Source organism: Asparagus officinalis, chromosome 6, assembly GCF_001876935.1.
Source record: "Asparagus officinalis chromosome 6, Aspof.V1, whole genome shotgun sequence".
NCBI classification, from domain to species: domain Eukaryota; kingdom Viridiplantae; phylum Streptophyta; class Magnoliopsida; order Asparagales; family Asparagaceae; genus Asparagus; species Asparagus officinalis.
In genome coordinates this window covers 4,283,066-4,304,474 of record NC_033799.1, presented here as the reverse complement: position 1 = coordinate 4,304,474, position 21,409 = coordinate 4,283,066, and the positions used below count along the sequence as shown (strand labels likewise).

Genomic DNA, 21,409 nt, shown 5'->3' with positions numbered 1-21,409 from the left:
TTCTGTTATAAATGCATCTCATTCCAGTTTGCTAAAGATAATGTTTACTATCTTCGGCAGAATAGGTGATATTTACAAATGGGGAATATATATACACTTGAAAACTGGAATGACCTAACAAAGTAATGAACCTTTTTTCTATACATTATCACAATCATTTGTAAATAGTAGAGGATTCTAAGTAACTTGTCTTATATCGGTCTCTGTCTAAAATATTTTTGAACCATTGAACAGATGATTTTGGTATCCTTGTGAGATTTTTCTTGTAATCAACAAAATAGAGTCCGAAACGAACTCTGTAGCCTGAGTTCCATTCCCAGTTATCAAGTAGAGACCAAACAAAGTATCCACGTACATCACATCTGTCCTCCCTGCACATATTAATTTGATTAGTAAATAATTTGCTTGTGTAGGTCATTATTGAAATTTATAGAAATTATAAAGAGAACAAAATTTATAGAATTTACAAACCTCCTTCCTCTATTCAAGAACCCCATAAGAAATTCAACAAAGGAACTATCATCCATGACCGTGAATGGAACTAATGATATCATTACTGATCATAGATGCTGGGTTTTTTTTTTTGATTCTTAGATGAGGGGTTTTCATGAAAACATATTGTTTTGAAAGGAGTTTTCTTGTAATTTTACCTTCAAAATACATTGTTATGGAATGATTAGCGAGATGATTTACAAAGTTTTCAATATGTCACACTTTCTTAGGACATGAGACTGATACATATAAATCAATTTCTGGAAAATTCAAATATTAGACTCTTTTGAAAGTTAATTCCCCCAAAGAAAAGAACTAAACAGAATATTTGAGAGTTGATAGTATTAGTAAATATTGTGATTATGATTACGACTAACATATTTTTTTCTCCTCCCTTTTCTAAGAAAGGAACCTAGGTTTTGCTCTGATATGCAAACTTTAGTTCACAAGAAATCATATATGATAATTTCAAATGTTCCTTACTCAAAGTCTATATTTACTTCTAATATTGGGAGATATACAATATTTTGGGCAGGTGCCGAAAAGGAGAGATTGGCTAGGAGACTCCGTAGGGCTGCATCAAACATCGGACTTCAGGAGCTTGCTAATAAGAATGTCGATGCCTCTGGGGACTACTTTTTCCCAAGTCCTCCAACTCACGCTTCACCATAATTCTGCTGGATATGGGATGCCTCTGGGGACTACTTTTTCCCAAGTCCTCCAACTCACGCTTCACCATAATTCTGCTGGATATGGTTACTTCCCCTTGTGTTGGAAAAACTGATGTTGTTTTCTTTCCTTATCTAAGTTGTTATGTCTTCTAGTATGCTACTATCATCTCTAGTATGTAAGTATGTAAGTATGTAATATGTGCCTTCTAGTTGTAGTATCGCTGCGGGTTCAGTTTGGTAGGTGACGACATATGTCCGCTCCCTATCTGCTTCACCCTCTGCGATTCTTCACCTAGTTGTGATGTCTATCTGTCATGTTTTGGTTTTCAATAATATCCTCATATGAGCAGGGCCTCAACCCTGCTTTTTCAGTTCAAAAAAAAAGTCTATATTTACTGAAGCTAACCTTATCGCTGCAGACAAATTTGAGAGATAGTCATTATGGTATTGTATCCTCTTATCATCCTTCAGAGCTTTCTTTAGGCTGATAAATGGGTTATTTAGATCATCCATACCTGCAAAAACCAAATACTTCTTTAATTTTTATTTTGGAGTCTAATAAAGGATAGTCATAAAAAAAGCAACATTGACAATGCAATATAAACATTAATTACCATTTTCTGTAATAACAATCACAGGATTCTTATATTTTTCTTTGATATATTTCATCAACTTGCGGATACCCCATGGAACTATGTGCAACCATAATGATGCAGCCTGGGGGGAAAAAGAAATCATCCTGAATTAGTGTGAGGTTTATTTAACAAGAAATGAGTAGGATTAAAATTCACTAAATTAAAAAAAGGTATTATCTTGGTATATCTGCAAGTTACTTTGTGTTATCAAGGAGATTCTTTTATGAATACTCAATACATGATTACAAGGTTTAGGCCTATCATCTGTCATTAGACACCTTGACCAGCTAATTAGTGGAGTGGTGCTAAATTTATACATTTTAATAACTTACTAATCCAAACATACAAGAATTTAGAAGAATGCAAAGTAGCAAATAAACTAGATTCAGATATAAGAGTTTTAGGAGTAGCTTAAGATAGTTTTTAAGTAACATACTTGTTTTCGTCAAAAGTTGGTTTTGTTATGGAATTCATTATATCTTCGGTCGATTACAACAAATTCAAAAGAAATAGCCTTTTTATAAGACTTCTTTTACACAACAAAAGAAAAATTACAACTTTTTAGAAACAAACGCAGGATCGTTGTTTGGATCGCTGCTTGCGTGGGATCTTTGCCTGTGCCGGGAGCGCTTTGACTCGTGGACCACCAAATCACAGATTCTGATTGAACCGTGAGGGGTTTAATGATTCTTCCTTCGTTTATCGAAGTAAGAATTTGAAGCGAATATCTTATCGATGTAAGATGTTCACTCTTCCAAAGATCAAGTCTGAGCTTAGATCTCTAGGAATGGCCAAAAGCTTCTTGAGGATGTTTGTGAAGAAGAAAGACTCTCTCTCTTGCTCTAATTCACCAAAACTCAAGGCTCTCTGCTCTAATCTGCTTTGGAAATGCTCCGCCACGTGGACTTTAAATAATCATCAGATAACTGTATTATAACTGCTGTAGCATCCTGCTTTAACTGCCGCGGCACCATAGGTTGCAGCGGTTAAGCCGCGACACCATAGGCTGCCGCGCCTTAGCCGCGGCACCTTGGTCTGCCGCGCCTGGACTTTAAATAATCATCAGATAACTGTATTATAACTGCTGTAGCATCCTGCTTTAACTGCCGCGGCACCATAGGTTGCAGCGGTTAAGCCGCGACACCATAGGCTGCCGCGCCTTAGCCGCGGTACCTTGGTCTGCCGCGCCTTAGCCGCGGCACCTTGGTCTGCCGCGCCTTAGCCGCGGCACCATGTCCTGCCGCGCCTTAGCCGCGGCACCATGTCCTGCCGCGCCGCCATATGTTGCTTGATGACGTGTATATTATTCTTCTATATCGTCTTGAGTGGTGTTTGAATGTCTGTAAGCATTTTTTGACGCCTACAATACTCTTTCACCAATCCTCTCTCTATGTCGATAAGCTGTGACAAAATGCAACATTGTGATAAGTTAAAATATTTAGACCGAAGAAACTAACAATAATTTTTTTTCAATATCTTACCAGTTTTGATTACACCAGCATCAGTTGATGCATCGTTCATCACAATCTTCCTTATTCTGCTTTGATCGTTTCGAGCATATAATGTTGTATAATGGTTGATGCCTACAAAATCCAATGAACCAGCCAATAATTTAGACATCTCACTTGTGAATTTTGGAAGCCTTTTGCCCACTAATCTCTGCATTGAATGAGGATACTGTCCAAAGATTAAAGGGTCCAAAAACCTGTTTCAATTCGTTGGGAGATAATCAGGTTATTCTTAAGAATATTCTGAGTAATATTCTCCAGAAACTTCCTGTTGATGGTAGGGAAACAGTTTAGACTCGTGTACCTATTGGAGTAATATGGTCTCTTTTTTGTTGGCAGAGATGAACCCGATGATGGAGAGGAAGAATTTTATATTCTATCTCCTGGTCTCTTGTTTGTTGGTAGAGATAAACCCAAAATCGGAGAGGAAGAATTTTATATTCTATCTCCTGGTCTCTTGTTTGTTGGTAGAGATAAACCCAAAATCGGAGAGGAAGAATTTTATATTCTATCTCCTGATACAAAGGAAATTTGAAGTGGGATTTCTATTCAGAGAATCTGAATAAGGTTTGATCAATTGAGATTGGAAGCAATCCTAACTTTTATAGGTTTGATTGCGCAAATCGAAGGTGGACCTCTTGTTCATGGAAGGAATCAAGAGGGGATTTTGGCTTTGGTCCTTTGTTGGTAGAGATAAACCCGGAATCGGAGAGGAAGAATTTTATATCCTATCTCCTGGTCTCTTGTTTGTTGGTAGAGATAAACCCGGAATCGGAGAGGAAGAATTTTATATTCTATCTCCTGGTACAAAGAAAATTTGAAGTGGGATTTCTATTCAGAGAATCTGAATAAGGTTTGATCAATTGAGATTGGAAACAATTCTAACTTTTATAGGTTTGATTGCGCAAATCGAAGGTGGACCTCTTTTTTAAGGAAGGAATCAAGAGGGGATTTTGGCTTTGGTTCTAACTTTAAAGGTTTGATCGTTCAATTTGTGGACCTCTCGTTTATGGAACGAATCGAGAGGGGATTTTGGCTTTGGTCCTAACTGTTTAAAGGTTTGACCAAGATGGGAATTTAAGACGATCCTAACTGTTTAAAGGTTTGATCGTTCAATTTGTGGACCTCTCGTTCATGGAACGAATCGAGAGGGGATTTTGGCTTTGGTCCTAACTGTTTAAAGGTTTGACCAAGATGGGAATTTGAGACGATCCTAACTGTTTAAAGGTTTGATCGTTCAATTTGTGGACCTCTCGTTCATGGAACGAATCGAGAGGGGATTTTGGCTTTGGTCCTAACTGTTTAAAGGTTTGACCAAGATGGGAATTTGAGACGATCCTAACTGTTTAAAGGTTTGATCGTTCAATTTGTGGACCTCTCGTTCATGGAACGAATCGAGAGGGGATTTTGGCTTTGGTCCTAACTGTTTAAAGGTTTGACCAAGATGGGAATTTGAGACGATCCTAACTGTTTAAAGGTTTGATCGTTCAATTTGTGGACCTCTCGTTCATGGAACGAATCGAGAGGGGATTTTGGCTTTGGTCCTAACTGTTTAAAGGTTTGACCAAGATGGGAATTTGAGACGATCCTAACTGTTTAAAGGTTTGATCGTTCAATTTGTGGACCTCTCGTTCATGGAACGAATCGAGAGGGGATTTTGGCTTTGGTCCTAACTGTTTAAAGGTTTGACCAAGATGGGAATTTGAGACGATCCTAACTGTTTAAAGGTTTGATCGTTCAATTTGTGGACCTCTCGTTCATGGAACGAATCGAGAGGGGATTTTGGCTTTGGTCCTAACTGTTTAAAGGTTTGACCAAGATGGGAATTTGAGACGATCCTAACTGTTTAAAGGTTTGATCGTTCAATTTGTGGACCTCTCGTTCATGGAACGAATCGAGAGGGGATTTTGGCTTTGGTCCTAACTGTTTAAAGGTTTGACCAAGATGGGAATTTGAGACGATCCTAACTGTTTAAAGGTTTGATCGTTCAATTTGTGGACCTCTCGTTCATGGAACGAATCGAGAGGGGATTTTGGCTTTGGTCCTAACTGTTTAAAGGTTTGACCAAGATGGGAATTTGAGACGATCCTAACTGTTTAAAGGTTTGATCGTTCAATTTGTGGACCTCTCGTTCATGGAACGAATCGAGAGGGGATTTTGGCTTTGGTCCTAACTGTTTAAAGGTTTGACCAAGATGGGAATTTGAGACGATCCTAACTGTTTAAAGGTTTGATCGTTCAATTTGTGGACCTCTCGTTCATGGAACGAATCGAGAGGGGATTTTGGCTTTGGTCCTAACTGTTTAAAGGTTTGACCAAGATGGGAATTTGAGACGATCCTAACTGTTTAAAGGTTTGATCGTTCAATTTGTGGACCTCTCGTTCATGGAACGAATCGAGAGGGGATTTTGGCTTTGGTCCTAACTGTTTAAAGGTTTGACCAAGATGGGAATTTGAGACGATCCTAACTGTTTAAAGGTTTGATCGTTCAATTTGTGGACCTCTCGTTCATGGAACGAATCGAGAGGGGATTTTGGCTTTGGTCCTAACTGTTTAAAGGTTTGACCAAGATGGGAATTTGAGACGATCCTAACTGTTTAAAGGTTTGATCGTTCAATTTGTGGACCTCTCGTTCATGGAACGAATCGAGAGGGGATTTTGGCTTTGGTCCTAACTGTTTAAAGGTTTGACCAAGATGGGAATTTGAGACGATCCTAACTGTTTAAAGGTTTGATCGTTCAATTTGTGGACCTCTCGTTCATGGAACGAATCGAGAGGGGATTTTGGCTTTGGTCCTAACTGTTTAAAGGTTTGACCAAGATGGGAATTTGAGACGATCCTAACTGTTTAAAGGTTTGATCGTTCAATTTGTGGACCTCTCGTTCATGGAACGAATCGAGAGGGGATTTTGGCTTTGGTCCTAACTGTTTAAAGGTTTGACCAAGATGGGAATTTGAGACGATCCTAACTGTTTAAAGGTTTGATCGTTCAATTTGTGGACCTCTCGTTCATGGAACGAATCGAGAGGGGATTTTGGCTTTGGTCCTAACTGTTTAAAGGTTTGACCAAGATGGGAATTTGAGACGATCCTAACTGTTTAAAGGTTTGATCGTTCAATTTGTGGACCTCTCGTTCATGGAACGAATCGAGAGGGGATTTTGGCTTTGGTCCTAACTGTTTAAAGGTTTGACCAAGATGGGAATTTGAGACGATCCTAACTGTTTAAAGGTTTGATCGTTCAATTTGTGGACCTCTCGTTCATGGAACGAATCGAGAGGGGATTTTGGCTTTGGTCCTAACTGTTTAAAGGTTTGACCAAGATGGGAATTTGAGACGATCCTAACTGTTTAAAGGTTTGATCGTTCAATTTGTGGACCTCTCGTTCATGGAACGAATCGAGAGGGGATTTTGGCTTTGGTCCTAACTGTTTAAAGGTTTGACCAAGATGGGAATTTGAGACGATCCTAACTGTTTAAAGGTTTGATCGTTCAATTTGTGGACCTCTCGTTCATGGAACGAATCGAGAGGGGATTTTGGCTTTGGTCCTAACTGTTTAAAGGTTTGACCAAGATGGGAATTTGAGACGATCCTAACTGTTTAAAGGTTTGATCGTTCAATTTGTGGACCTCTCGTTCATGGAACGAATCGAGAGGGGATTTTGGCTTTGGTCCTAACTGTTTAAAGGTTTGACCAAGATGGGAATTTGAGACGATCCTAACTGTTTAAAGGTTTGATCGTTCAATTTGTGGACCTCTCGTTCATGGAACGAATCGAGAGGGGATTTTGGCTTTGGTCCTAACTGTTTAAAGGTTTGACCAAGATGGGAATTTGAGACGATCCTAACTGTTTAAAGGTTTGATCGTTCAATTTGTGGACCTCTCGTTCATGGAACGAATCGAGAGGGGATTTTGGCTTTGGTCCTAACTGTTTAAAGGTTTGACCAAGATGGGAATTTGAGACGATCCTAACTGTTTAAAGGTTTGATCGTTCAATTTGTGGACCTCTCGTTCATGGAACGAATCGAGAGGGGATTTTGGCTTTGGTCCTAACTGTTTAAAGGTTTGACCAAGATGGGAATTTGAGACGATCCTAACTGTTTAAAGGTTTGATCGTTCAATTTGTGGACCTCTCGTTCATGGAACGAAACTTTGAGGATGAGGATGACAGATATTCCTCAAACTTTGCTTGGTCGAATTCATATTCAACCATGGACTCAACCAGTATCTTGATCAGCTGCGACACGACGGTCTCGGCAGCGAGACCGTTGGCTCCCACTGTGGTCGCCAGCTTGTTTGCGTCAAAAGTTGGTTTTGTTATGGAATTCATTATATCTTCGGTCGATTACAACAAATTCAAAAGAAATAGCCTTTTTATAAGACTTCTTTTACACAACAAAAGGAAAATTACAACTCTTGAGAAACAAACGCAGGACCGTTGTTTGGATCGCTGCTTGCGTGGGATCTTTGCCTGTGCCGGGAGCGCTTTGACTCGTGGACCACCAAATCACAGATTCTGATTGAACCGTGAGGGGTTTAATGATTCTTCCTTCGTTTATCGAAGTAAGAATTTGAAGCGAATATCTTATCGATGTAAGATGTTCACTCTTCCAAAGATCAAGTCTGAGCTTAGATCTCTAGGACTCGCTAGAAGCTTCTTGAGGATGTTTGTGAAGAAGGAAGACTCTCTCTCTTGCTCTAATTCACCAAAACTCAAGGCTCTCTGCTCTAATCTCTCTGGAAAATGCTCAGCCCCTGTCAATGATGGCTATAGGGGGGTATTTATAGCCTCCTTAGACGATAACTGAAGAAATAGCTGGTCAATAACTGTCTCTTTAGGCGCGGCAGCTGATGCTGTCGCGGCTAAAGGGCGCGACAGTCGACACTGTCGCGGCCAAAGAGCGCGGCAGTCGACACTGCCGCGGCTAAAGGGGCAGTTACACCCACGTTCATACGTGTTTGAAACAGTTCTCCCACGACCTTTAACCACCTTTTTCGTGGTTTAACTGCTTTTCCACATCAGCACACGTTCTATTTCTGATACTCCGCCACGTGGACTTTAAATAATCATCAGATAACTGTATTATAACTGCTGTAGCATCCTGCTTTAACTGCCGCGGCACCATAGGTTGCAGCGGTTAAGCCGCGACACCATAGGCTGCCGCGCCTTAGCCGCGGCACCTTGGTCTGCCGCGCCTTAGCCGCGGCACCTTGGTCTGCCGCGCCATAGCCGCGGCACCATGTCCTGCCGCGCCGCCATATGTTGCTTGATGACGTGTATATTATTCTTCTATATCGTCTTGAGTGGTGTTTGAATGTCTGTAAGCATTTTTTGACGCCTACAATACTCTTTCACCAATCCTCTCTCTATGTCGATAAGCTGTGACAAAATGCAACATTGTGATAAGTTAAAATATTTAGACCGAAGAAACTAACAATAATTTTTTTTCAATATCTTACCAGTTTTGATTACACCAGCATCAGTTGATGCATCGTTCATCACAATCTTCCTTATTCTGCTTTGATCGTTTCGAGCATATAATGTTGTATAATGGTTGATGCCTACAAAATCCAATGAACCAGCCAATAATTTAGACATCTCACTTGTGAATTTTGGAAGCCTTTTGCCCACTAATCTCTGCATTGAATGAGGATACTGTCCAAAGATTAAAGGGTCCAAAAACCTGTTTCAATTGTCTTATGTTATACTCAAACTACAGTAATGTATGTATTAGTTTGTGTTAATATAATTAGTTGATGTTTTTACCATCCTAACTCAAAGTCCATTGCTCTGCGAGAAGCGTCGATGTCTACATTATCGTCAGATATTGGTTCATACCATTTTGAGTCCAAAGCAATCCCGATAGCACCATCTTGCTTTCCCTGAAAATATAGATCTTTTTTTTTGTTTTTTGAGAATTTATGGTGTATAAATCCCTCGTAAATTTTTTTTATTGAGAATTTATGGTGTATATAAATCTCTCGTAAATTTCATGAGTACGAGTCTAACGAAATCTTTTTCTCACATACAAGAACAAAACTACAAATTAGGATGTATAAGTACAGAAATGTAAACTAATGTCCAAGTTGAAGGCTATGGAGATCATTCATATGTTTTCTATTCTATCTTCATCTGATGAGAATGATATTTCTTTGTGATGTACCAATATAAGTTTAAGTAAAATTATTTCTTTGTTGCAGGACTCTAATCCAGTTTACACTTGCAACAAGTGTTCTAGGATTGTGTTTCACTTAAAGCAAAACTAACATATACTAGGCTATTATAGAAAGTCCTACAATCGAAAACTATAAGAAATGAAAGATTTTTAGAGGAAAACTATTGAAATGAAAAATATAAGAATGGAAAACTATTAGAGAGAAGCACACTATATTTACCACCAACCATTAGTTTAATATGTATTTTTATCTGCTAATTATCTAAAAGCTTAAGAGTGCATATAAAAACAGTTTTAGTATAGTTAATGAATCACCTTAAAGTGAACCTTGTAAGTATGAAATGCTGCTGCATGAGCTAAAAGCATATTATGTGCAACAATATATGGTTCAATTGATGAATTTCCCTCTCCACAAAACAAGTGAGATAATATCGAACACCTCCCGGGAGCTTGAACGCCGGTATCATAACCTTGGAGAGAGAATCCATGGGGCTCATTGAAAGTGATCCAGTGTTTCACTCTATCACCAAAGGCTTCAAAGCATGTATAAGCATAATTCTCAAAATCTTTTCTGCAGTTTGAAAGATACATTTGTGTTAATGAACAAGTTTACATGAACATTTTTTCGTTATTATATCTTACATTATTTGTTTGCTAAGCCAGCCATCATATCTATCTTCAAGAGCCTGTGGAAGATCCCAGTGATAAAGAGTAACATATGATTGTATTCCTGAAACATGACGAAAAAATTTATCAGAATTTGATGACATTGATGAATCAAGTGAGAGATTTAACAAATTTTACCTTTGTCTAGAAGAGCATTAATCAGGCTATTGTAGTAATCTATTCCTTCTTGATTTGGTTCCCCAATGCCATCTGTAAAATTATCAATAATTTTTTTTTTTGAAAAATGGATTGATAAGTTTTTGGGTTTGTGATTTCAAAGATCCAAGAAGTGAATACCAACATAAATATGTTTGGAGAGAGAATTCAGGGAAATTTACTTTACTTGGAAAGATCCGTGGCCATGATATCGAGAATCTATATGCGTCCATTCCCATGTCTTGCATCAAGTCCACATCTGTCTATTAAATATGAGCAATATGCAGATTCAACAACGTATAAATTACCAAATGTGATTAACGTCACAGTAATTTCTTTTCCATCATTAAGCACCTACTTCCTTGTAACAACATTGTTTAATATTTTAGTATATAGCTTTAACTAAATTAAAATACTTTTTATGGAAACACTTGGCAAAACATAATCTTCTGCTTTTCAAGCTAAATATGTTCTTGTTGAATTGTGACACAGTTTGAGGCTGTGAAATCAAAAACCTTACTCATGCTCGAGATAATGAAAACAGACTGTCTATTTGGTCTACAAAGGGGGAAGTGCATCTATTTACTTATGTTAGGTACATAAGAAAAAGATATTGTGAGAGTCCAAGGCAGTCATAAGATTTGAGTGCAATATAAAGAGGACCTATAAAATTGTTATAACCAAGAAATGCCCGAAATGCCCAAGAACAAGGAATTTTTGGTATTTAGCACAAAGGAGAAGAATAAGAGTATTGCCAATAATATCAAGCATAAGAATATTATCACTTGAACTTAAAGATGACAACAATATATCCTATGCATAAACAGTATTGTAGACAAGGAGGGGATTTTGTGATGGAGACGGGCACTAGGTTCAATTTTTGCTTCCTAATTATGCACTATCAAATATATTCTCTTTTGAGTAACACGATAGTTAATTGTCAATTGCATATTATTTTGCAATTTTCCACCTGATATAATAGGAAGGATACCTTCCATCTATTGTCTTACATGTTGTTGATCATACCTTTTTATGTAAAAGACCCTGCAATGTTAGGTTGCTTGTATTTGTGTACATTCTATATAAGAAAATTATGTATTTAAACAGAACATTTAGTTCTTGGTGTAAAACCTAAGTTGAAAGCAACAATTCAAGATAACTGTTATATGCTTATATCATGTAAGGACAAGTCACAAGGCATAAACTAACACCTTTAGAGAAGTTTCTTTAAAGAGTTGTGTAGCGACTTCATTGTGGGTTTATTGGAAAAAAAAGAGAGAACCAAATCCTTAAACCGATGGTACTGATCCACCGCAATATCCGCATTGCTAAAATCCAGAATTCTCCCTGTTATATTCATATAAGTTATAACCAAGCCTTAAATACCTATAGCCCTTCGCAAGAAGATCACATATAATTTGGTCTTAACAAGAAAATGGGGAAGAAATTTCAGAACTCAAAAACACTACAATACTAGTAAAACTAATAACAATTTTATGAGAGTTCATCTATAAATTAAAAAATCGATTTACATATGGCATCCTATCCTTTTATCATCATGTAGGTAAAGAATTAGAGGCCGAGTTATAAGTAACATAGAGAGCAGCTCTTTCATTATTCATATAACTCAAACATCTATATGAAATCCAACATCATACCCGGTTTCCTTGTGAAGGTATCCCATATGCTTACTCCTTTCCTCCCTTCATTCACAGCTCCTTCAAACTAAAACAAAATTACAAGTTTTTCAGGTTAAAATCAAATGGGCATGCAGGGATGTGCACGTGGATGTGCACGAGGGATACCTGATAAGCAGAAGAAGCTGTTCCAAACACGAAATTGTCAGGGAATTCTGATCTATCAATGGCTTCAATGGTGAAGAAGAAGCTGAAGCCAAGATATAACATTAATGTAGCCCTCCATATGAAAGCCATAGGTAGCTATCAAAATTGGTGCTAAGATGCTTTAGAGTGGTTAGAGGCTGACTTTATAAAGAGAGAAGGGATATTGTGAAGTTCGAGAATATATGTGACGTATTTAAACTATGCTTTGTGTCTAAGCCAATTCTGACATAGAGCTCATACATTTGAAGGGAAGCAATTAATAGTAGATGATTTGATAATGACTAGTAAAACGTTGACTATCAAATATAAAATTTGAAATCTTATGTGGTAATTTCTTATCAGAATGAAGAACCTCAAGACATCAATTAGAATTGAATGCATCTTATCAATAATGTATATTGCTTGTATCGGTGTATGCATCCAACAAGTCATGTCCTTTTCAAGTAATTAGCCAAAGATTCAATCTTATTCTAATTTTTGTTCATTATTATTTTTGGTATATTCAGGGAGTTTTACAGAAAAAAGTCAATTACACATTATTATTGAATATGTCACTAAAATTGTACTTATTGATCGTTGTCCATATTTTTGTCTCCTTTCCATTTCTCCTTGTAACCGTTTATATAGTATCAACAACTCGTGCTTATCATTATAAAGCAAATTGAGCCTGTTGACTGATTAAGGGATTCATCATTATCTTGCAAGTTCAAATTAATTTCTATAGTTTCCTTTCCTTGTAGGAGTCGAAATATTTTGGTCATAAGACAGGCGAAGCATGGGGCGAAGCTCGGGGCTTTTGGGAGTTCAAGAAAAAGACTGCACGCAAAAACCTCAAGGCGCTTGCAAGTTAGTCTTTGTTATTTCAAGCAAGAGGGGGCTCAGAAGTTGATATGGGATTATGTTTTTTTTTTCTTGGGAAACATGGGATTGTGTTAATGACACATTAATATGATCATAACATGTAGTCTTAAGAAATTGTTTTTAACTTGCAGTTGCATATTTGAGCAGGTTCTATTTTTCATGTTTCATTATATAAGTTTATAATAATTAGGGTTGGTGTTTGATGAGCTAGATAAGGATGAATCCAGTGATAAGCTTCAGAACAACAGGTGCAATTTGTTGCAAGCTTCTGAAAAAAGATGTGCAGGTAAGTTAAGTCCCCCAAATTATGATACTAAAATATAAGCCCTTCGATTAGTTTAGATTACATCTGGTGTTTATTTTATTTTACTTCTTTTTATTTTTATTATTGTATTATTTATTTATTTTTTTGGTTGAGTAGAATAGATTTACTATCCAGCAAAATTAACCCTTCTAGAGTGTGAGTGATAGAAAACTACGTCACAACAACTTTTAAGCAGATGAACCAACAAAAATAATCAACATACGCCCCTAAATTAACGAACATGTCTTGAACATTAATTTCATCAGGAATAATTAGGTTCTGCTAGTTATAGGAATCCAGGATAGTTTTCAGTTCTAATCGCAGATAGTGGCAAATTAAAATAGCCGATAACATTTGAACACGCCAAGAGGTAAATCGAATTGCAATATAAAAGTTCAGACACTATTACATACCAAAATTTATGTTCAACATAATGCACGTCATTAACCATGCTTACATCTTTCAATCACAAACAGGTTCAACTTATACATAAGAAGATTTAACCACCAAGAATGTATCGAAATGGGCACACCCTTTGCTTCACTTGGAACACAGAATAATCTTAACAGTCTATAAACTTAAAATTATATTCTCTGGCAGAACCTTGAATTTATTAATAATAACCCGATGAAGGATAGCCAGATTGAGTTTGAGACATGGAATCCTGAGGAGGAGATGGTGGAGCTCTCGGCCTTGCATACTCTGCGAAGATAACCCATCCATCGAGAAACTGCAAGCAAACTTGATAGTGTCAGAGAACGAAATAAATAGAGCACAAATTTCTGGTCATGTATAAAGACCAACTTAACTAGGATCACAAAGAATTAGCTGATTTATCAAAGAGGATTATACTAACACGAAATAAATAGAGCACAAATTTATCGTCATGTATAAAGACCAACTTAACTAGGATCATAAAGAGTTAGCTGATTTATCGAAGAGGATTATATTACTCCTTAAATTTAAATATACCAGAAGAGTCCAGCTATGTCCCCAGTGGTATACTGACACGATTATGGCGCCGACTTGGGTGAGAAATTATGCGAGAAGGTTTGAGAACCTATAAACTCTAAATAAACACGGCTAGTAGGGAAACATTTTCTTTCTTCTTCTTCTTCTTTTTTTGTTTTTGATTTTTGATTTTTTTTGTATTTTGTTTTGGTTGGGGGGGGCGGCGTGGGAGGGTGTTTAAGGCGGTTGTTTTGGCATGTCAGAATTGCAAATTCCACAAAGTTTGTATGCAGAAAATGCAGCATAAACATTCGTCGCAAGGAGATTTAACCACAAATCATTTCATTTGGATACTTGATTGTTGAAAGAAATGTACTTCCAAGTACAAGTCTTAAGTATTTGGCTAGTTGCAAAAGTTGTTGGGTTTGCATTTTTTTTGTTCCAAAAAATGCATCTTAGTTGCCGCTCAAGTGTTATTTATTTACACTTTATGTTAAGACTCCACTGATTTGAAATGATTATCATATTCATGGAATTGCAGCATTTTTTTTCCTACAAACTGAAATTATAATAACATTTTACAAAGTATTATGTTGCTTAACCAAATATTGAAAATAGAAATTTGGAGCATTTGCTACTGCATCTCTATTTCATGATTTCATCTAAACCAACTCCTTAGATTGGAAACTGGAGTTAAAAACCAATATAAAGGTCGGCATTGAAAGTTTTGTACTAACCTGGCCATCCATACCCATTCTGCCTGCATCTGCATCTTCTAAAGTAGCATATCTCACAAAACCAAACCCCTTGGAGTATCCAGAAACACGATCTGTTACAACTCTAGCTGTGAATTGCAACAAACAGGAGATCATTATCTTGGGAACTTTATTGTTGTTGTCAATTGTCACTACTATTGATCTTCAGAAAGTAAATATATATTGAAAATTTTGGACAAAGATCTTAAATTGTTGTTTTTCTTGTTACACCAAAGGCAAGAAATTTGTTTTCAGAAAAAAGAAACATACCGTGCACTACTTGCCCAAACTTTGCAAAGGCTTCCCTTAAGCCCTCTGATGTAGTTCTCTTGCTAAGACCTGCATCGCCTCTTGTTAGAATCAATTCGCGGATTATGAATATTAAACCACATAAATATGAAGTAAGAGCCGTATGAAATAAAGTTACTAGAGCAATTTTTTTCAAATAGAATCTCAAGATCCGAAGACTTTTTAAATGTTATGATAAGCTAAGTATAGCTTGAGAAGGGGAAGTTTCCATGTGATGAAACTGGTAGTGAAGCACGCTGCAAGGACTTCAAAGAAGCCATTCATAAAAAGAAACAAAGAAAAAGGGGAACCTTATTTTGCATATAACATAAAAGGCTACCAGCTCATGCACTTCCTTCATTAAAAAGTTGTAAAATAAAATCGATGTCCAAGCCATTTCAGAGGTAAAAAGCTTTTCCAATAATGTTATTATCAATTATCAAATGAATTTTTTTTAACTCACTTTCTTCTCTACCCAATAGAGGAAATCTTACCCACACACAAAGCCAGAGGCATGGTTTGGTAGGGGGTGATCGGAGGGGGGTGAGGGGCAAAATATGGATTTGTCTTTGCTAGGAAGCTTTTAAGAGGGAGATGGAGTGAGAATAGGTACAACATAACTAAAAAGCTAAACTGAAGAATCCCGCAAATTGGGAGAACATAAGGGTAGAGAGAAAATGAACTACAACAGGATGCATCTCACCTCTCCTCCCCTCTCTCTCTCCAAACATGAAGGCTAAAATCTAGGTTACCCGGACACTTCATTTTAGGTGCCGTATCCATGTCGGATAGGTGTCAGACACAGATTCACTGCGGACACACCATGAACACATGTGGTTCAAATTAAAACCCAATTTTCCCATAACTTATAACCCTAAACTAGTATCTTTGATATATCAAGCTCAAAATCAAGAGGTTTTTGAAGTAAAAAATAAAACCCATTAGTTAGAGATTTGAAAAGTACCCACTATATCCCATGCGGTCAAAACTAAACTTTGATTGTTAAACCTTAATATTTAGTTTGTTTGATTTAACTTGATTCTTAATTGTTAAAGATAGTAAATGATAGAAACATACAATTGTTGTAAGTATCTTAGTTCAATATTTGATGTAATGTAAATGTGCCTACTTGTATCCCCGTATCTTGTCTTCTACAAACTTGTCAAGTCCCATGTGTCCTCACCCACACCTGTATTTGTGCAACCCAAGCTAAAATCGATGTCTATCCCTCCATCTCATTGCACCTCCCCTTCCCTCCCCTCCTCTCCTCAAACCCCTTTACTAAACCAAGCCAAGAGCTAAGGCACTATTCCCAGAGCACTTTTCCACTTTCATAATATTTGGGGACATAAATGTGCCTTATAAAGAAAAAAAAACTTTGTTCTTTTAGCTTAACAAATGCGTTGTTTACACATATACATTGCACACTATTAAAATAATCTTATCATCGCTTTTAGACAGTTCAAGTGATTAATAGGAAGAGAGTAAAATGATCACTTTAACGATCAGGTGACCAAATCATTCAATAACATATACAACTACAAACATCATCACAAGAGCCAGGCAAAAATTTTACACAAGAACCTGACCATGCTGTTCATGTGTGCATAATATACGAACTATCAACATTAATAAACAGCCATTAGCATAATAAGTTTAATTTATGCTTTTCGTTCAAAATTTTGACACTCCGCGTCTTCAGCAAGTATCATCGGAGTCTCTACAGTATCTTGAAGGGCGATAAAAATTAAATCCTTAATAAATTATCGCTCAATTTCATGCAATTTCCTTAAATGAATACCACAACAACTCCAATTCACAAAAAAGATTCTAAATTTAACTTAACCCAGGTCAAATCAATGTCAAACTTCGATTTTCACCACGAACCGTAGGTCCACACGCAACTGCTCAAAGATTCAACCTTTCCAAAACGTTTATATTAATTTATCAAGAAAACAACTAAATCAACAAAAAGACATTCAAAAGGTAACTATTTTTTGGAACGAAAGAGGATTGAACCTGAGACGAAGAGGTTGGTCGAGGGCTCAGCCGGAGGCTTAGGAGTCGCCGGAGGCGGCGGAGTGAAACCGGGAATGGAAGAGATCATTCGCCGGAGCCCCAAACGGCTCGCCGCAATCGCCATTTCTTTCTCTCTCTAAAAATTTTAGGTTTTAAGCTTTTTTCCCCCAGTTTTAGAGAGAGAGAGGGTCGGCGAAGCGTCCTTCAACGCATTGGTCGCTTAATAGCGAAACAAATGGTGGATTTGCGAAGTTACCAAATTGCCCATGATACTCGGTTGTAGTTAGACTACTGTGGACGTGATGACGGAAATACCCCTGAGATTTTTCCTGGGGTTTATTACAGGAGATTGGGTCGGGTTGAACAAAGCCCACCCGTCAAAACCCACGATAGTTGGCACTTAAATGTGTCCGAGTTTTAAAATAGTCTTTGTTAGAGAATTTTAAGCCTAGAGATTTTTCCTGGGGTTTATTTCAATTTTGAAGGCTAGGATATTATCATGTAGGATTCGGTTATTATCTAGGAAACCATTATTTTGTCTTGAAACCACTAATGCAATTCGAATAGTTAGACTCTCTCTAAATAGTAATTACCACTTAATTACATCTGAATCTGAAATAAATAGGACAGACGCAGAACATCTAAATCCGGGCCTATAAAATGTACAATAATTTGGGGAGTCCATAAAACAGAATAAAATCAGTTGCAAAAGGCATGAGCATAAATTAATGCGAGGTTCATATTTTTTTTGTGCGCTATTTGTAAAGCAATAAAACAACTTTGAATGAAAATATGCAATAGATATATTAAAGATAATAATAATGGTTAAGAAATAGATAACGTCAGATAACTCTTTGCAAATAGATTTAGGAGTTTGGCCTAAGGTAGATATCTGACTCTTCTGCAGACCCGATAACTTTATGAAAAAAACACGTAATACGTAGATTTTTTTTTTCTTTTTCCTTTTTTTTAAAACTTTATTTTTTTATTTAAAAAAATAAAACTAAAATATTACACATGTGATGATGACAAGCAAGTAACAAATAGTACCGTTAATCCTTTCTGAATTGTAAAATCCAACCGACGAAAAAAAAAATCTACTTGTTACATGTTTTTTTCATAAAGTTATCGGTCTACACGGTGTCTATATATACTAATCTTTTTCCATGAGTCTGGGCCTTCCAAGTGGGCCGTTGGTTTATGGAAAAGGCCTTAATCTTACATCGCGTTCTCAGACGACTTTGTAGAAGATAAAATTGTTTTTTAATAAATTTTTTTCATTGAATTTATACTTCAGTTGCCTTCTTTTACGAACACCTTTTCGAAGAATAACTTAATCCTAAGCTTTTGTCGGATAACTGTAAGGCTAACTTTCAGGGGTTTTTTCTATTTGATTTCGATTGTATAATGAGTATTCCATCCTTTTTTTCCTTGAATCATAAGATTCATAACTAAATTCAAATTTCTTGATTTATAAGAATCCATAGTAAAATAAAGCGCTTAGTTAATAAGAATTAGCAAAACATGTATATTCTATATTTTTATAGTATTACTAACAATAAGAAACGACACTTTTTTATCATAGTAATAGGGGTGTGCATTTTCTTTGTTGTTGCTTAGATAGCAATTTAATTATTTTTTATTTGATATCAAATAAAAAATAACTATAAATTGTTTTATCTATGAAATGATTCATCTGAACAAACCAAGTAATGACCCGACCAGTACTTAGCCAGGTCGGAGAAATGAACATTAACCTTATCTTACAAAATAAAAAGAGTCAAGTGAGATGTTTTTTCCTACACCTATCTATTCTATTTGAGATAAGATCACTCTTTCGAATCATTAAATTATTATCTAAATTGAATTACTGATACGTAGTTATATTATCTAATTTTCTTATATTAGAAGCTCCCTTGATTTTAGAGGTTATCAAAAAGATCCATTTATATTTTTCTTCCCAAAAAACCTTCCTAAAAGTGGGACTCCAAATTTTCGCTAACAAAAGTATGTCTATGTCTCCGTTTGAGGGGAAAAAAAGTCTATGTGTAAATGTATCCAAAAATTACCGGCAAAGCCGTTGGGGGATTTTCTAATAAAATATTAAAATTAAAAGGAATCTTCTGCTACGGGAGTTATCTAGTAAACGTCCAAAGTTTAGAGGGTTGTTTTTCCAAAAAATTTTAGCCTAACTCGAGTCACAAAAAATCTACTCCGTCCTCGTCGCAGTCAATTCATCCCCAAATCGGTTTCTCTCAGGTCCATCCGAGCATAGTTCTATTTTCCCAAAATACCCCTGCCTTGGCAGTGAAAATACACAGGGGCAATTAAAAGTTGGGTTATTTAGATATTCGCCCCTTACATATTCCGTAATTTCATATTAGTCCGTTAAATCTACAAAATTGCTCGTCAATCCCTTAAATCCTAGAGTTATTGCAGTTTAGCCCTCCTTAACCAAAATATCATCAGCTAATATTTTTGTGAAGAGTTATTTACGATTTTTAGCTCTAAAATTTACACTTTTCTGAGTTTTGATATCCCAAAGTTTCTTTTGACACTTTAGTACTCTGGAATTTATACTTTTTTATTTTGATACTCCAAAATTTCTTTGACACTTCGATATCTCAAAGTTCGCACATTTTTTCAACGGTTCATACCCAAAAGGTTCTGCATCTTTTTAACATTGATATCTCAAAGTTTACATGTGTTTAACTCAAAGCGTCAAAAATAAAACTTTAGGGTATCAAAGTTTAAGAATATATAAATTTTGTCATAACAAAACGGGCAAAATTTTTTTAAGGTATTAAAGTACAAATAGGTGTAAATTTTAAGGTATCAAAATATAAAAAATCTTTGAATATTAAAGGTAAAAAGATGTGACTCTTAGAGTACCAAAGTGAAAATAACATTTTTTTTCTTTATGGAGATGGGTTTTAAGGTGGAAAATCGTAACAAAGGGTTATTTTGGCGATTGAGGATTAAATTGCAAGGCCACTTAGACTATCTCCAGCAGGTGGTTTTTGGGGGTTTTTTTGACTCCAGCAGTTGGTTTTTTGAGTGGTGAACTGGAAAACCGAAGTCGGATGGATGAATTTTTCACCTTCGGTTTTTCTGACCGAGTGGGTCCCGCGAATTGTCCTCAGCCCATGCTTGGAGCCATGTGTCAAGGCTTGATTGGTTGGCCTTTTTTGTTTTACTCCTAATTTTTAAAAGATAAATTTTGGGAGATAAATACTAGGAATTAATTTATAATTTTTATAGCAATAATTTTTATTTTTTCACCTCTATAAATAGAGATTAGTCTTGTGTAATTTGGACACCAAAAAAAATCTGAGTTTTCAACACCTTATTCTCCTTCTCTTTGCTTTTGCTTCTATATTCTTCAAACTTTTTCAAATGGATCCTTCACAAAATTATCCTAATTTCTCCTACAATTTTCCTAACCAGCCTCAAAATACCAACCCTCAAAATCCAAATATGCAAGCCCCAGAAAATACTCAAAATGCTGGTATGCAACCCAATTTTCAAATGCCGTATATGATGCCACCAAATTTTGGCATGCAATACCCTTATCTTCCTTACGGTTATCATCCAGCTGCGGGAAGCAGCTATGTTCCATCCCATATGAATTTCCCTACCACGGAGTCGATTGAGCCACCGACACCCCGGTTCAGTAATAATAATAGTAGTAGTAGTAATATATATGAAATAAGAAAAAGAAATGAATAAATAAGGTGGAGTATATATGTTGGAGTGATGGGGTTATAGTGGGTCCCAAATAAAGTAAAATCATTTGAAAAAACTCCTGCTGTAGAGATGATAGAAAATGGAGATTGTTGAATTATATGGAGGGGGAATAAAGTGATGTGGCAGGAGAGAGAATGTTAAAATTTCGACTCCTGCCGGAGATAGTCTTAGCATTTGAGGGAGTAATATGGAATTATTAAAGAGTAGGGGGATTAAGATCTAAATTACCCTTAAAAATTTACAGAACAAAATAAATACTTCACAAAAAATGGGAAGAATTAAAGGACCTCGTCTTCTCCTCCGCCAAAGAGAGAGCGAGCGAGCGAGAGAGAGAGAGAGAG

The 21,409-nt window shown here is 36.4% G+C and overlaps 2 protein-coding genes across 2 annotated transcripts; both read right to left on the bottom strand.

Moving 5' to 3' along the window:
- Positions 1-12,234, bottom strand: LOC109845625 (beta-glucosidase 25). Its single transcript, XM_020414895.1, has 13 exons — positions 12,105-12,234; positions 11,958-12,024; positions 11,588-11,646; positions 10,487-10,562; positions 10,282-10,353; positions 10,120-10,207; positions 9,793-10,048; positions 9,069-9,184; positions 8,762-8,985; positions 8,650-8,681; positions 1,778-1,880; positions 1,570-1,678; positions 1-371 (listed from the first exon to the last, which is right to left on the bottom strand). The coding sequence occupies exons 1-13, from the start codon at positions 12,231-12,233 to the stop codon at positions 155-157; spliced, it is 1,548 nt and encodes a 515-aa protein (XP_020270484.1). The 5' UTR covers position 12,234; the 3' UTR covers positions 1-154.
- LOC109845343 (glycine-rich RNA-binding protein 5, mitochondrial-like) lies at positions 13,662-17,527 on the bottom strand. The gene is made up of 4 exons (XM_020414586.1): positions 17,322-17,527; positions 15,285-15,353; positions 14,997-15,103; positions 13,662-14,038 (listed from the first exon to the last, which is right to left on the bottom strand). Exons 1-4 carry the CDS (start codon positions 17,443-17,445, stop codon positions 13,922-13,924), a joined length of 417 nt encoding a protein of 138 aa, XP_020270175.1. The 5' UTR covers positions 17,446-17,527; the 3' UTR covers positions 13,662-13,921.